The sequence below is a fragment of the Artemia sp. Qi Xiang Cuo genome, chromosome 1, assembly GCF_049724085.1.
Source record: "Artemia sp. Qi Xiang Cuo chromosome 1, ASM4972408v1, whole genome shotgun sequence".
NCBI lineage: Eukaryota > Metazoa > Arthropoda > Branchiopoda > Anostraca > Artemiidae > Artemia > Artemia sp. Qi Xiang Cuo.
In genome coordinates this window covers 32385193-32401066 of record NC_142794.1, presented here as the reverse complement: position 1 = coordinate 32401066, position 15874 = coordinate 32385193, and the positions used below count along the sequence as shown (strand labels likewise).

The following is a 15874-nucleotide window of genomic DNA, read 5'->3' as shown; positions in this document are numbered from 1 at the left end:
CTCGCCGGACATGAATAATTAAAACAAAATTTGCATATTAATTTTACTTTTTTTTTGGCTGCAAGGCTTTCCCGAAATTCTTATCAGACGATTTTGACAAAAAAAGGGCGGAACGCCTAGTTACCCTACATTTTCTTTGGTTACTTAAAAGGACACTAGAAATTTTAATTATAAACGTTTTTATCAGTAATAGATATATGCAGCTTACAAATTAGCTTACGTAACGAGCTTCTATATTCGTAATTATTATTATGTATATTAAGGGGTTCTCCCCCTCGTCAATATTTAGCTCTTTGCGCTAAAGTTCGAATTTTGTTCAATCACAAAGACCGTTTAATCAGCTTTTATGAAAGTACTAGAAAAACTATAGCGTAAAGAGCGAGGTATTGACTAGGGGGTGAAACCCAATCATATAAGTAATAATTTCTGTTGGTTTTAAGTTATGATGTTGCTCCTTACTTTCAGTTTAATCTGATGATGTGATTTTCATTAAGGTTCTATGACTTTTAGGGGGTGTTTCCCCTTTTTTGGAAAATTAAGGCAAGTTTTCTCAGGCGAGTAACTTTTGATGGGTAAACTAAACTTGATGAAACTCACATATTTGAAATCAGCATAAAAATCTGATTCTTTTCATGTCTCTATTGATATCAAAATTCCGTTTTCTAAGGGTTCGGTTACTATTGAGCCGGCTCGCTCCTTACTTACAGTTCGTTACCACGAACTGTTTGAACACAAAAAAATATCGGTAGAAAAACAATTGATAACAAAGCGTATTTAATTAATATCTTTAAGTAATAATTAAAACTTATTATCTCACACATTTTGATTTTAATGATGTGTTTTGCCAAAAGATTTATGGATAATTCATTGTGGCGTAGTCTAATAAAAAAAAGCTGCACAAATAATTAAACATTACGCTAGATTGTTGAATAAGAGATTTTGAACCTTTCTCCCCCTTCCTAGAAACCTTCCTTCCCACATTAGACGACAGTAAAAAAAGACAAACAAGACAAAATTAGACTATTTTTTTGGCAGAATAATAGCTATAGGCTCATGGGCCAAATGATAATAATTTTATGATGCAGTAAAGGTGAAAAAATACGTAGACTGTTCATTGATAGAGAAAAAGGAGAGAAAATGTAACTTTGTGCTTTCAAGGTAAACTCGCCCCTTCCACGAGCACACACTGGAAAAGATTGTGACCGTCCTGCTTCCCCACTATAATGATCAGACATGAGTAGCCTACATTTTCGTCTTGGAATTCTCTTACTTTAATTAAATTGGCTTTCTATTTCGTTAAATTTTGAAAAAAGAATATGATTAGTAAAATGATTGAAATTTATCGCTTCAACATGGGTAACCGAAAGAACAAAAAATAAGTATTAAAGTTATGGTATTGGTGCATTATGCGGGTACCGCGAAGAAATTAGGTTTGGTTAATGCTAATGAAATAAAACAAAATAGGATGAATAAATAATAGTTTAGAAACAAATTTGGGCTGTAGCCTATATTTGCACATTAGAGGGGGTGGGGGATAAAGCATATCATATATTAAATACGTAACCTAACCTAGGTACCTTCCCCCCCTAAACCCCAAAAAACAATTGTTTAAATATTGTAACGCATTGAGAACCACGGCTTTGCAATCATTTATCTATAGCGGTCTCTTGCAAATAGCCCGTTTGACGGGTTTCGTGACTGGTATCCTTGATACAGTCTATAGCGGTGGGCCCGCATAATGCATCCGTATTAAAGTTATCAACTTTTTAGACAACTTTATCAACGTTTTAGATTCAGAAGGTTTTTTTTATTATTATTATGTTTACTTTGAAAAATAAGATTTCTCTCAAGTACAATAATTCAGAATCAAGAGACTCCGGAGAAAAAAAAATTCTAGAAACCCTGTCAACTAATAAAAGATTTTCGTGATTCTGGGATTGGAATAAGTTTTGCTCCCCATAATGACTATCCACTCTTTTACAAAAGTCACCTACCTACAGGATTAACCGCGAATATCCTTTTAAATTCTGTCTAAAACTACGTGACACATATTTTCTCTGTAGGCTTCCATTCTTTGTTTCTTACTATATTGTTTTGCGCATCTATACAATATGCCTATGCGTTTTTGCAATTTACAGAAACAAATATTTTTTAATTAGATGTTTGCACTTTTTTTGTGTTAGTGAATATAGTCAGAATAAAACCCACAGATTTAATATTTTTCCAGAATATTTTACCCGGGCTTAAAAGCTAACCAAAAAAAAAAATAACCTTAGCAAATATAAAAAAGAGGATAATTTAAAATGCCATAGCCCAGATTTGATTCTACTCACAATTTCTCAATCGAGCGTTTTCTTTCTTTACTTTCAGTTTAATTTTCAGCAGAGTATAAAAAACAAAACAACAGAAGTTCTGGAACCTTAGAAGTATTGGAAACATTCTTATTGAGTATAGAAGTATTAGAAAACTTGAACCAACCTGGAGTTCAGTGGTTTGCATCAGGGACCAAATCAGCAACGACAAAGCTGATGATAAACAAGGAAATCCAGCATCGAATAAAAGGAGAGCACCATATGGCGGGAGCTTTTTCTCTACAGTGTAAGGGTCATGGAGCAGATGTGATAATCGCACAACCGCAAGAGAAAGCATAAATAAGATAATCCCAACTGATGCAGCTCGGGGTAAAAGGCCGACGTAATCTAAAGATGCCGCCAATTGAAAAAAAGCTGCTATGGAATATATTCCCAGTAGAGCATAAAGTATTATGACTGTATAAATATGAACTTGAAATGCAGCCTCTCTACTATTGATGATATCTTCATTTATATCTTCTAACACTTGAGGCGGCTGTAGCGGCAATTCTTTTGAGTTGTTTATTTGGTCATAAAAGGATTCTTCGATATCCTTAATTTCATTCTTATCCTTTATATGAACAGGCTTTGGTATATTTATTCTCATCAACGGCTTCTCTGTGACAGGAGGTGTAGTTGGCATATCTGAAGAACTTTTTGTAGTACCGGAACTCATGGTACTGGTTTTGATCATTGTTGTCGTTTTAGGAGTTGTTACTAAAGTTCTGGTACTACTTTTTATTGAACTAAGCGTTGTTCGCTCAATTATAAAAGGATCTTTTGGCTTAAAACCAGGGAAGCCCCATTTGTCAAGGTCGATTCCCAATTTTGGAGTTACAAATTTTGGTAGGAAGGCTTGTGTTGTTGACACTGGATTCGTTGATGACGTTAAAACTTCTTCATATCTAGCAACATGAGGAGCAAATGCAACTTTACTAAATATTGCACCTATGGATTTCTCCAGAGGATTCGGTCGTTCTCCTCTAGATAGCACAGCAAGATCATGAAAGGATATACTGGGTGCAAGTGTGGGTGTGTCTTTTGCTCGTTTCGAATGATGATGCCTGACATTGACACCTTCAAAATTCTCTTTATCAGATCCCCGGATAGATTTATCCCAATATTCTTTATAATTAAACCTCCAGGTATCCTCACTTTTTGTCAATGTCACTGCAATAAGAACTAAATGAATGAAAGTCAAATGACTCTGGGTGATCATGGCTACTGATTAACGAACTCGATTAATCCGATACAAGCTGTAATTGACAAGGGCTATCTTGGATGAATATCCAAGATGTAGGTCTTCCAGGATGACACCTTTGGTGGCCAAATGTCCCTGGAAATAAATGAGACTAAATTAGTTATAATTAATTAAGTAGGAAACTCTACTTTATCGCGATTACTAGATACCGCATGCTAGTAGAATCAAAACTTCTTAGCTGACAGAAAGGAGAATAATGCTTCGAATTCTAGCATATGGCTAATGAACTCTTCAGCCTTACAGAATACTTCGAGAAAATAAATAATTAATCAAGTCAGCGCTGATCGTTTTCTTTTGGACTAGCTTAATGGTGTGAGAAAAAACAACAGAATAGGCTTGCTGAAAATACCCCAAGGGGTGTTCAAACAGCTCAAAAACAAACATGACATTTGTACCAGTTGAATAGTTAAGTAATCTTTATTGCCCCGTTTCCCATTGTTGTGCTTTTTTTAGAGGTTGTGGCCTGGATGTACGCAACAGGAATGTCCTTTTCGATTCTACATCCTATATTTTTGTCATTTCGTTGGGTCTCCCCTGAAATATCCCCCTCCCCCGAAAAATTCCTGCACATGATGTCTGAGTTTTGGTAAGAATGTTCTCTAGATTCCAATTAGGTAGGCACGATTGTGTGGGTGGGGGAGGGGCTATGAGCCGACCACTCCCAAAAACACAAAGATTTTAAACTTATTTGGTCATTCCCTAAAAAACATTTCTATTTTCGCATTTGAGCCTAAGTATATATTATGACATTGTATTACATATAACTTACATTCAATTATATTTGATTTATATTCTAATTATCTATTTGTATTGAAGTTGCATTGCATTTTGTTTCTTGAATGATATTTATATCTTCATTTGCTAGACTTGGAAAGGACAGCTATGGATTTTAAGCTTAGAAAAAGTATAAAAGATGTCACGGGTGCCAGATTCAGAGATGAACGTTTGTTGGTCAGATCAGCCCTCGACACACCAAGTTTAGATACCTGAATCCCCCCTCCATCACCTAGCTAAACTTATAATAATGTATATTACCGAATAAGTTAAATTTTACTCTTCATGTATCAAACCCAAAACGATTAGCTCGAACCATTCACAAGCAAAAAGGCAAATTATGCGTGATAGAGGTAAAACGAATTTGTGCCCATGCGTAGCAGAATAAAACATAAACACGCTCAACATTTTTATTCAGTCAGTGTATTGGTTCGGTGCTGCTGTATTATCTGTAACATACGCGCGATATTGTACAGCGAACATGCTAAAGAATGCTATGCTTTACCCCCCATCCCCCTGAAGTGCAAATATATAGCCGAAATTTGTTTCTAAACTATTATATTTTGATCCTATTTTGTTTTATTTCATTAGCATTAACCAAGCTTCACTTCTCGCGTGTGTTACAGATAATAGAACAGTACCAGTGGTTCTTTCACACTATGCTGCAGAACCTTTCACAATAGCATAACTTAATACGTTGCGTTAGAGTATGTAATCAAATTCTGTACGCAACGTAGGCACTGCATTGTAGACTAAAACTTAACGTAGAAATTTCGCGGTGCCTCTGTTTATTTAACGGTATGGAAAAGCCTATAGGTGCAACAATTTCTAGAAGATAAATTCACCAATTAACAAATTTGAAAAAAATTAGTAAATTTTTCCTATTAAGCCTTTGAGGCTGGATCAGAACTTGAGTCTCATTCTCTACTCCTCACCTTTAGCTATTGAATAGTTTGCCGATGACTATTGTGATGATTTAGTTAGACGATGATTATGAGGGTTCCTTGGATGTTTATGTAATTTCTGGAAGAGAAATTAACATATTTTGATAATAAATTAGTAAACTGTTCTTAGAAAACTCTTCACGCTTGATCAGAACTCGAATCTCCATCTCTACTCCTCACCTTTAACTATTGAATATAGTTTGCCTATGATTATTGTGATAATTTAGTTAGACGATGATTATGAGGGTTCCTTGGATGTTTATGTAATTTCTGGAAGAGAAATTAACATATTTTGATAATAAATTATTAAACTGTTCTTAGAAAACTCTTCACGCTTGATCAGAACTCGAATCTCCATCTCTACTCCTCACCTTTAACTATTGAATATAGTTTGCCTATGACTATTGTGATGATTTAGTTAGACGATGATTATGAGGGTTCCTTGGATGTTTATGTAATTTCTGGAAGAGAATTAAAATATTTTGATAATAATTAGTAAAATGTTCTTAGAAAACTCTTCACTCTTGATCAGAACTCGAATCTCCATCTCTACTCCTCACCTTTAACTATTGAATATAGTTTGCCTATGATTATTGTGATGATTTAGTTAGACGATGATTATGAGGGTTCCTTGGATGTTTATGTAATTTCTGGAAGAGAAATGGACATATTTTGATAATAAATTAGTAAACTGTTCTTAGAAAACTCTTCACGCTTGATCAGAACTCGAGTCTCCATCTCTACTCCTCACCTTTAACTATTGAATATAGTTTGCCTATGATTATTGTGATGATTTAGTTAGACGATGATTATGAGGGTTCCTTGGATGTTTATGTAATTTCTGGAAGAGAAATTAACATATTTTGATAATAAATTAGTAAACTGTTCTTAGAAAACTCTTCACGCTTGATCAGAACTCGAATCTCCATCTCTACTCCTCACCTTTAACTATTGAATATAGTTTGCCTATGATTATTGTGATGATTTAGTTAGACGATGATTATGAGGGTTCCTTGGATGTTTATGTAATTTCTGGAAGAGAAATTAACATATTTTGATAATAAATTAGTAAACTGTTCTTAGACAACTCTTCACGCTTGATCAGAACTCGAATCTCCATCTCTACTCCTCACCTTTAACTATTGAATATAGTTTGCCTATGATTATTGTGATGATTTAGTTAGACGATGATTATGAGGGTTCCTTGGATGTTTATGTAATTTCTGGAAGATAATTAACATATTTTGATAATAATTAGTAAACTGTTCTTAGAAAACTCTTCACACTTGATCAGAACTCGAATCTCCATCTCTACTCCTCACCTTTAACTATTTAATATAGTTTGCCTATGATTATTGTGATGATTTAGTTAGACGATGATTATGAGGGTTCCTTGGATGTTTATGTAATTTCTGGAAGAGAAATGGACATATTTTGATAATAAATTAGTAAACTGTTCTTAGAAAACTCTTCACGCTTGATCAGAACTCGAGTCTCCATCTCTACTCCTCACCTTTTACTATTTAATATAGTTTGCCTATGATTATTGTGATGATTTAGTTAGACGATGATTATGAGGGTTCCTTGGATGTTTATGTAATTTCTGGAAGAGAAATTAACATATTTTGATAATAAATTAGTAAACTGTTCTTAGAAAACTCTTCACGCTTGATCAGAACTCGAATCTCCATCTCTACTCCTCACCTTTAACTATTGAATATAGTTTGCCTATGATTATTGTGATGATTTAGTTAGACGATGATTATGAGGGTTCCTTGGATGTTTATGTAATTTCTGGAAGAGAAATTAACATATTTTGATAATAAATTAGTAAACTGTTCTTAGAAAACTCTTCACGCTTGATCAGAACTCGAGTCTCCATCTCTACTCCTCACCTTTAGCTATTGGATAGTTTGCCGATGATTATTGTGATGATTTAGTTAGACGATGACTATGAGGGTTCCTTGGGTGTTTATGTAATTTCTGGAAGAGCAATTAACATATTTTAATAATAAATTAGTAAACTGTTCTTAGAAAACTCTTCACGCTTGATTAGAACTCGAGTCTCCATCTTTACTCCTCACCTTTAGCTATTGAATAGTTTGCCGATGATTATTGTGATGATTTAGTTAGACGATGACTATGAGGGTTCCTCTCTCTTCACGCTTGATCAGAACTTGAATCTCCATCTCCATTCTTACCTTTAACTTTTGAATAGTCTGCTTATGATGATTGCGGTTTTTTGGACGATGTTTATGAGAGTTACGTGTATTTTTACGTTAGCCTAATAGGAAAAGACCTGTTTAAACGCGGAACGTTACACTTAACGCAATGTAACTTACCACCAAGAATAGAAAACTACATACATAGCGTGAAATCCGCTTAAAAACCTTGTTATTTATGCTCTATGGATAAAAGAGATCACGCGTACTTACAGAAATGTTTTCGAGTGTGGGAGAGAAAGGGCCAGTGATTTTTAGCCCGAGAGGAGTAATGCAGAGGTATGACCTATTCTTAACAATACAAAATCTATTTGAATCATATAAAACTATACTTCTTGTGGATTGTAGATTGCACTTTTTGGTCCACGAAATGAATAAATTAACCTCTACAAAGCAGTGCTGATTACCATAAACATTAAATTGAATTGCAATGTAAACGTCAGGTTTTGGGATTAAATACAAGCTTTTTGAAAGTTATCGACGGTAGAGCCTGGAATGGGAGGGTGGGATTTTAGAAAAACCATTGTTTGTTGTTGACTGAGGTTTTTCGAATAAAGAAAATGTTGTTTCAAAAAGTGGCTTATTGTTCCACTTTTCTAATATTAAACAAAGACAGAAAAAAGCTCAACTTGTCATATTTCTTTCATCAGAATCTTATTATTAAAATGTTACAGGCTTTATATTAAAATCTTTATTCCCATAGTCTGGAATTAATCTTAAAATTAAGCGTTATCAAAAATGGGAGCTCATTTAGCAATAGGCCTATATCCAGCAGTGCATCAGCAGGAACATAAAAACAAAACCTTATCGTAACCCCTTCGAGGGAACCTTTGGTAGAGACAAAGATGACACAAAAATATGATGGGTTGTATCAGACGATATTAAAACTGTAAAATTTTACTAGTTCTATGTTAAAAATTTTAATCCCATAGTCTAGAATTCATCTTCAAAATAAGTTTTATGAAAGTAACTCGTTTAGCAATATATCCAGCTTTCCAGCAGTTCATCTGCAGGGAAAAACAAAACCTTATCGTAACCCCATCAAGGGAACCTTTGCTGGAGACAAAGGTGACACGAAAAGATGATGGATTGTATCTATGCATACACAATAGGTAACACCCACACAGACACAAGAGCGTCTGAGTCCCACCGAAATTTCATTCTATAGGCAAAAGATTTTATTCATGAGGCTTATTCCTATCTTTTTGGCCGCTGACAAATCGCATGTTGCAGCTCAAACAAAAAGGTGTCATCCGTCATGTAATGTCATGATCAAACAGCTGGGATAAATTGCTAGTTTTCATCCAACAAAAGAAATAAAGCACCTAGCGGGAGCTATCGCACCTAATACGGTATCTTTCACTAAAAGAAAAAAAAACATAAAAAAGAAAAAACCAACCAGAGAACAGTTTGAAATTGAGTTCAGGTAAAACTGGATCATTTATCCACGTCTTCAATTAGTGGAAATGTGTATAGACAGGGGTCCGAAAGAAAAATTGACGTTTTGTGCAGTCAGATATAAAAAAAGGAGGGATTGAAAATCGAGCTGGAATCTTTAGCGAAAGGTTTTGAGAAACAGAAAAATCGATAGGTTTTCAAGTAAAATATTTGATATGCATAATGATTTCCTAGATAAGGTTTTTTAGATTTAGTTAAATAATCCACCAATTAGAAAAACAAGTTTTGTCACAAGTTTAGAGTTTACTATCTAAATCATTATGGTGGACATAATTGGCCACTGTACAATAATTAAAGTAATTTTTGTAGCAACAACAAAAACAAAGGCTTAGTTTTTGCTGTTCACCGAAGATAGGAACCAAGTTGCTTCCAATTTAAAGCAACTTGGTTCCAGAGGCATACAAAACAGGCATAGCTTGGGTTTTCAGCACCCTCAGACAATGCCAGTTTCTGTCCTCCTTCTACCAGCACTACTACAGTTTAAGTAAACAAAAAGAAAAAAAAACTCAGCTTGGCATCCCCTCAGAGTTTGCGGGACAGGGAGGCAGACGGGGGAAGCTGTCCTCCCTTGCCTTGTAGCTACATCACTGTATGAGCATCAATTCATGATTTAGTCGTTCTTTATTTGGTGCTATAGAAGTCACTTCTGATATTTGTTTCAAATTGAACCAATTAAACTGTTTTTCGTCAAATTCGTTAGTGAGTAAGTGAGTAAGTGAGTAGTGAGTAGTGAGTAGTGAGTACAAGAGCCGTATTTTAATTTAGGGATTATCCTTAGCTGACCTGTTATAGACCATTTTATAAACTTAACCGCCGCAACAAAGTTCTAGCATGACAATGCCAAAGACTCAGTGCAGCCAGTTTTGAGAGGCATGAGTTAGTCCCTCACTTTGTCAAAGAATTGTTGAGATTTAAATCTTTCATCCAGAATTATTAACTCCATCGCATTTCAGATCAGCTATATTGCCAGGATTATACACACACACACACACACATTATATATATATATATATATATATATATATATATATATATATATATATATATATATATATATATATATATATATATACGCTGAACTCTTGGGAAAATGTGAAACCTTGGGAAAAACCCAATAACAGTCAATGGGGAATTTTCAAAAAATTAAAAATGACAAGAAATTATTCTTATAATAAATCGTAATAATCTTGAACGTTTTGGAAGAAGGAGCACGGGCATGAATTCCCCGCCCTTCAGAAGTGCTTATTTTCAACATTTATTTTCAAGTTTCGTGTTTCTTTTTCATTTTTACTGTCTTCAAAGCACAGTTTATATAATTATCCAGTATGATCTTTCCCTATCTCACCCATTATAAAAACCCGGACAAAGGTGCAAGTGCTCCAGAGAATGTTTTTGCAGATGGAAACATAAGCGACATCAGATCTTTCCACAGGCAGACAAGTCAGACTGTGATCTAATCAGAAACAAGTAGAAACCCGCTATTACGAATAATGCGCTTTGTTGGAAACAATCGGAAACAGATTAACCCGTTAATGCAGAAAGATGTGGGAGGAGTTTTTTGTTCGTACCGAGAATGAAGACCAGAAATGATCTGCGATAAGCTTACTGGATAATTATATGAACTGTGCTTCAAAGCGATTGAACAAAATGAGAGGCATTTGTCGGTCATCGACAATACACACTATAATTTTAGTAATTTTAATATAAAATTATATAATTTTAATATAAAATCATAACACTATAATTTTAGATTTAGTTTATTCTTAATACACATCTAACGAGTTTACTGCTAAACTTATACTTCTAACGATCTTGACTAGAACAACTTTCAGTTCCTACAACTAGACCAAAAAATAGAAAACTTAACTTTTTTACTCGTATTTAGCATGTTTTTGAAACCTCGTTAACGACATAGTTTCATCCAAAAGTCTCAAAAGGTAGGGGGATGAACAAATTGAGTGCCAAAGGGGAATGGAATACTAAAAAACTGCAATGTAAATTAGACGCTTTATGTTACCCTATTTTTCAAAAGCTCAAAAAGACAAAACACTTAGTGATCAAACTTTCTGCGAGCCCAACTTTTAATGCATATACTTTCAAAGAACCATCATCTTCAAAAAAAAACTTCGATAAAATAAACAAGTTTGGAGCAGAACTTTACAAAAGTTCAAAACTGATAAGCTTCCAAGGGGAATTTTATCCATATAAATATAATTGAAACCTCCGATTTAGATATTTTCGGTTGGAACCACAAAAGAAAACAGTTAATCCAAAAACCGTTCCACGCAAAAGACTGATTGAGGAACGAGGAATGTTTTCCGATAGTGTTTGCAAATTAGAGTGAGATAAATTTAAATAGACCCCACAGTACATGCCCGTACCTAAGACTTCCCCGTATGAAAATCTTATGTGATTTGTCATAAATGGCGTAACTGACATAAAATAGGCTTTTCATATACTGTATCGCGACAAGTACCCTCCCTTCCTCAGGAGAAGAATTCCTCGGTAAACTCATATATTAAGACATCTTTAGAGGTGGAAGGGTCTCTGGGAATGAACCTAAAATCCCTAACTTCGAATGATTTTTTTCCCAGCATTTCCTGAAATTCATCTTAATTTACTGTTTTGATGAATTTGATGCCCCCCCCAGATAAATTTACGAGGTGCTTAAAGTATATTAAATAAAAGAAACAAGTTTTTTTTAACTGAAATCAAGGAGCGACATTAAAACTTAAAACGAACAGAAATTATCCCGTATGTGAAAGGGACTGTCCCCTCCTCAACACCTCACTATTTACGCTAAAAAAAAATTTTTATTGTTTAAGAAATAGAGTTGCGAGAAAGAGTCAAACTTTAGCGTAAAGAGCGAGGCGTTGAGCAGGGGACAGCCCCTTTCAGAAACGGAATAATTTCTGTTCGTTTGAAGTTTAATGTCACTCCTTACTTTCAATTAAAAAAACTTGTTTTTTATTTAATTTCTGAAAATTTTTTTAATTAATGGAGGTTTTGATTTTGGCTCACCGTACATGAATAATTAAAACGAAATTCGCATATCAATTTTCCCTTTTTTTCGGCTAACTTGCTTTCTCGAAAGTTGTTGGATTTTGTTAACGAACGTTTTTATAGTAATAAACACACGTAGCTTACGAATTAACTTACGCAAGGAACTTCTATATTCGTATATTTTTATTACATAAATTAGGGGGGTTCATCCCCCCAGTCAATACCTCGCTGTTTACGCTAAGGTTCAAATTTTTTCCAATTCTTTAAGAATGACCCCTTAATCACAAAAGGCGTTAAATACAATAAAAGATCATCTGAAAAGAACTAAAAAAACATTAGCATAAAGAGTGGGGCATTGACAAAGGAGCAAACCCAATCACGTACGTAATAGTTATCGTTTATTTTCAGTTTTGGCGTTGAAATGTTTTCATTTGAAAAGTTTTTCAGTTAAAAACTTGTTTTTTTTTATTTAATTTCTGATCGTTTTTTTTTTTAATATTGCTGGAAAATCCGGCGCCCCTTCATAGCAATTTCCCTTCCCCTATGATAACTTCCTCCTTGGAAAGATCTTCCCACGTAACCCCCAATCCAACCCCTCCCCACTACCAGAAAAATCCTCCCTGAAAACGTCTGTATACTTCCCATAATAACCAATATTATATGTAAGCATTGGGCAAAGTTCATAGCTTGCAGCCCTTCCCCCGGGGACTGTGGGGGATTAATTCATCCTCAAAGGCATAGTTATTATATTTTTCGACCATGCTGAACAAAATGGCTATCTCAAAATTTTGATCGGGTGACTTTGGGGAAAAAATGAGCGTGGGATTGGGCCTAGTTGCCCTCCATTCTTTGGTCACTTAAAAATGGTGCTACAACTTTTAATTCCGTTAGAATGAGCCCTCCCTCGATATTCTAGGACCACCTGGTCGATACGATCACCCCTGTGAAAAAAATCAAACAAAAAAACAAATCAACACGCATCCTTGATCTTTTTCTGACAAAAAAAAAATACAAAATTCCACATTTTTGCAGATAAGATACAAAATTCCACATTTTTGCAGAATAAACACGCATCCGTGATCTTTCTTCTGACAAAAAAAAATACAAAATTCCACATTTTTGCTTCAAACCTCTACAGTTGGGTTCTCTTATACGCTGAATCTGATGGTGTAATTTTATTAAGGTTCTAGGACTTTTAGGGGGTATTTCCCCCTTTTTCGGAAATAAGGCAAATTTTCTCAGGCACGTAACTTTAGATGGGTAAAACTAAACTTGTATATTTGAAATCAGCATAAATATCTGATTCTTTTGATGTATCTGTTGGTATCAAAATTTCGTTTTTTAGAGTTTCGGTTACTATTGAGCTGGGTCGCTCCTTACTTATAGTTCGTTACCACAAACTGTTTTATTACCTAAATTAAGCTTTTTTTTAATGCCAAATTAAGTGTTTGTATTAAGCATTTTTTTTTTATCAAAATTCTGGTTTTTAGAGTTTCGTTTGCTATTGAGCCAGATCGCTCCTTACTTACAGTTCTTTACCACGAACTGTTTGATATACAGAGTTTAGTACCTGCATAAACTTTCACAAAACCATATGGCAGGAAGGAGCTGTGTGGTTTGTTGAGTTGTCAATAATTTGACGATATGATTTAGCATAAAATAGTATTTAAAATCGGTCAGAAACTGTATTCAAGTCATTATGAGTTATCAGCAGTTTTTTATGAGAATATTACAGACAAAAAGTGGTGCAAAAGCTGTTTTTTATTACCCGAGTTTTTTTCTCATGGGAGTATTTATTTCCTTATTCAGATTGAAATATGGTCAAAACTGCTTATTTCCTTATTCAGATTGAATATGGTCAAATTTTTTACATTAATTCCAGTATGATAAGAGACGGATTGGAGCTGCTGAGAGGCCCCGACTGTAATTCCTCTGGGGGCACTACTTTTCTCGTGAGAACTATTTTATATTCCGTTTGAACTTTTTTGAAAGCAGAATAAAGACTTTCACTGTTTTTAGGAGCTTAGAGCGATCCAGGGACTACTCTTTCGCCATACATCCGTATTGTGGCACACAAAATTTGGTAGAAAGGTTTTCCAGAAAAAGAAGCAAAGGAAAAAACAAAAGTGAGTTTTCTATTTCCCATTCACTTTGAAAAGCTCTCTGAATGTATCCTTGCTTGTAATACTATCCTAATAGCTTTTCATCAGCAAGGGAGGGATAATAAGAGCAATAAAAGAGAATAAACATGTCAGAAATCCAGATATTTACTGTTGATAAGAGTTACCCAACTTTCTTAGAAAAAGAATATTATGGAATTTACAGCAATATACATAACTAAGAAAGGAAAATGGGCTACTAGGCCAGAAAACTGGTGGTAATGCACATAGGATGTTCAAATTTATGAGTTAATCATGGTTGCCACCATTTTTTTCTATAAATTCCCACTTTGGCTAAAATAGTGGCGAACAAATTAATCAGCATTTACAAGGAAACTGTGCTTTATTCAGTCTAAATCAGGTTGTATGTACTTAGATGAGTTCCAAATGGCAATTATAATTAATAAAAATTAATTTTGGGATAATTACAACAGTAATTAATTATCATTGATGATAATTAGGTTCTGGAACGCTGTCATAATTAAAATATTCTGTAACGAATTGTTTTTTGTTTTTTTTTAATCTGACTAAAGCGAAAAACAAAAAATGTTTATATATTAACTGTATATGTCAAAGACTAAAATTATAGATGTCTGAAAATGGCATTTTAAAATGATTAGCGCTCAAATGGCAGTCCTGAATGTCTTACGAAGCAACAGCATGCGGTTGACTCAATAATTCTACTATTATTAGAACTCATTGCGGAACCAAGCTACCTGAATCCAAGTTTTTCCTCTGGGGAGAATGCTATGGAGGGAGGGGGTAAAAATTCAGAGAAACACAAAAGCGGGTCATGCTTCTTTCCAACATTTAAAAAAATAATCAGCCAGACTTAGTTTTTAATAATTGTTCTCTTCCTTTTGAGGAAAATTAGCATGCCTTATCACAGCTAATTAGCGTTACAATATTGTACAACAACAACTACTATTATGCTTATTTTAGCGCAAGTCAACTAAGGTCAGCCTCGGAAATACAATAGTATATAGATCGTATAAAATGTCGTAAACAAAAGGAATGTTTTCAATTTCAGCCACTCACTGAGCTCTTCTGGACTTCTGAAATGTATGTAAGGAAGGGGTCTGGGGTAAGGGTGTATGCACTGACTAAGATTTTTTTAACCTCGCTGGCCTCAGGTGGATAGACCTTCTTACGCTCAAGTGGTGTCGCATAAAGAAGCTTCATGATTTACGACTGTGGTATGAACAAACAGCACATAATGTGTTAAATAAATTGCTTAGGTGAGATGAAAAATTTACTTGAATTAAATGAAACCGGTTTACTATAATAAAAAAGAACATAAGTAAAAAGACACATGGCCATTAAAGTCTATTACTGCATGGAAAATTAGCATAATTAACTTTATTACGTACTTTGTCACCTAAAGAATTTCATAATTGTACTATTAGATAAATAAGTTCTTTTCCTCTATTTGGGTTCCATTTTAATAATTTATGTTTTTATTTTAATTCCCAAATCTGTATTATCTGATTATATTTAGCGTAGGCCTAATATCAGGGACTTTTACAAAATCTTGATATAAGGGTATAAGCTTTAAATAAGGAAATACTTCAAAGGTGAGACCCCCCACCCTCGATAAAACCAACTTGTTATCACTTTTCTAAATTATTATTGCTCTCTACATTGTGTAGACTTGTCAAAATGAGTCAAGAGTCAGGCATATCGTAGTTTTAACAGTCACGCC

General features: G+C 34.3%; 1 protein-coding gene across 2 annotated transcripts in view; it reads right to left on the bottom strand.

Moving 5' to 3' along the window:
* The window catches only part of LOC148956210 (uncharacterized), an 83823-nt gene that overhangs the window by 61992 nt on the left and 5957 nt on the right, over positions 1-15874 (bottom strand). For both annotated transcript variants that reach the window (XM_089094507.1, XM_089094502.1), the window contains exon 2: positions 2479-3687. In XM_089094507.1, the coding sequence (XP_088950633.1) occupies positions 2479-3570 (1092 nt within the window). In that variant the 5' untranslated portion in view covers positions 3571-3687. The remainder of the gene's footprint in view (positions 1-2478; positions 3688-15874) is intronic.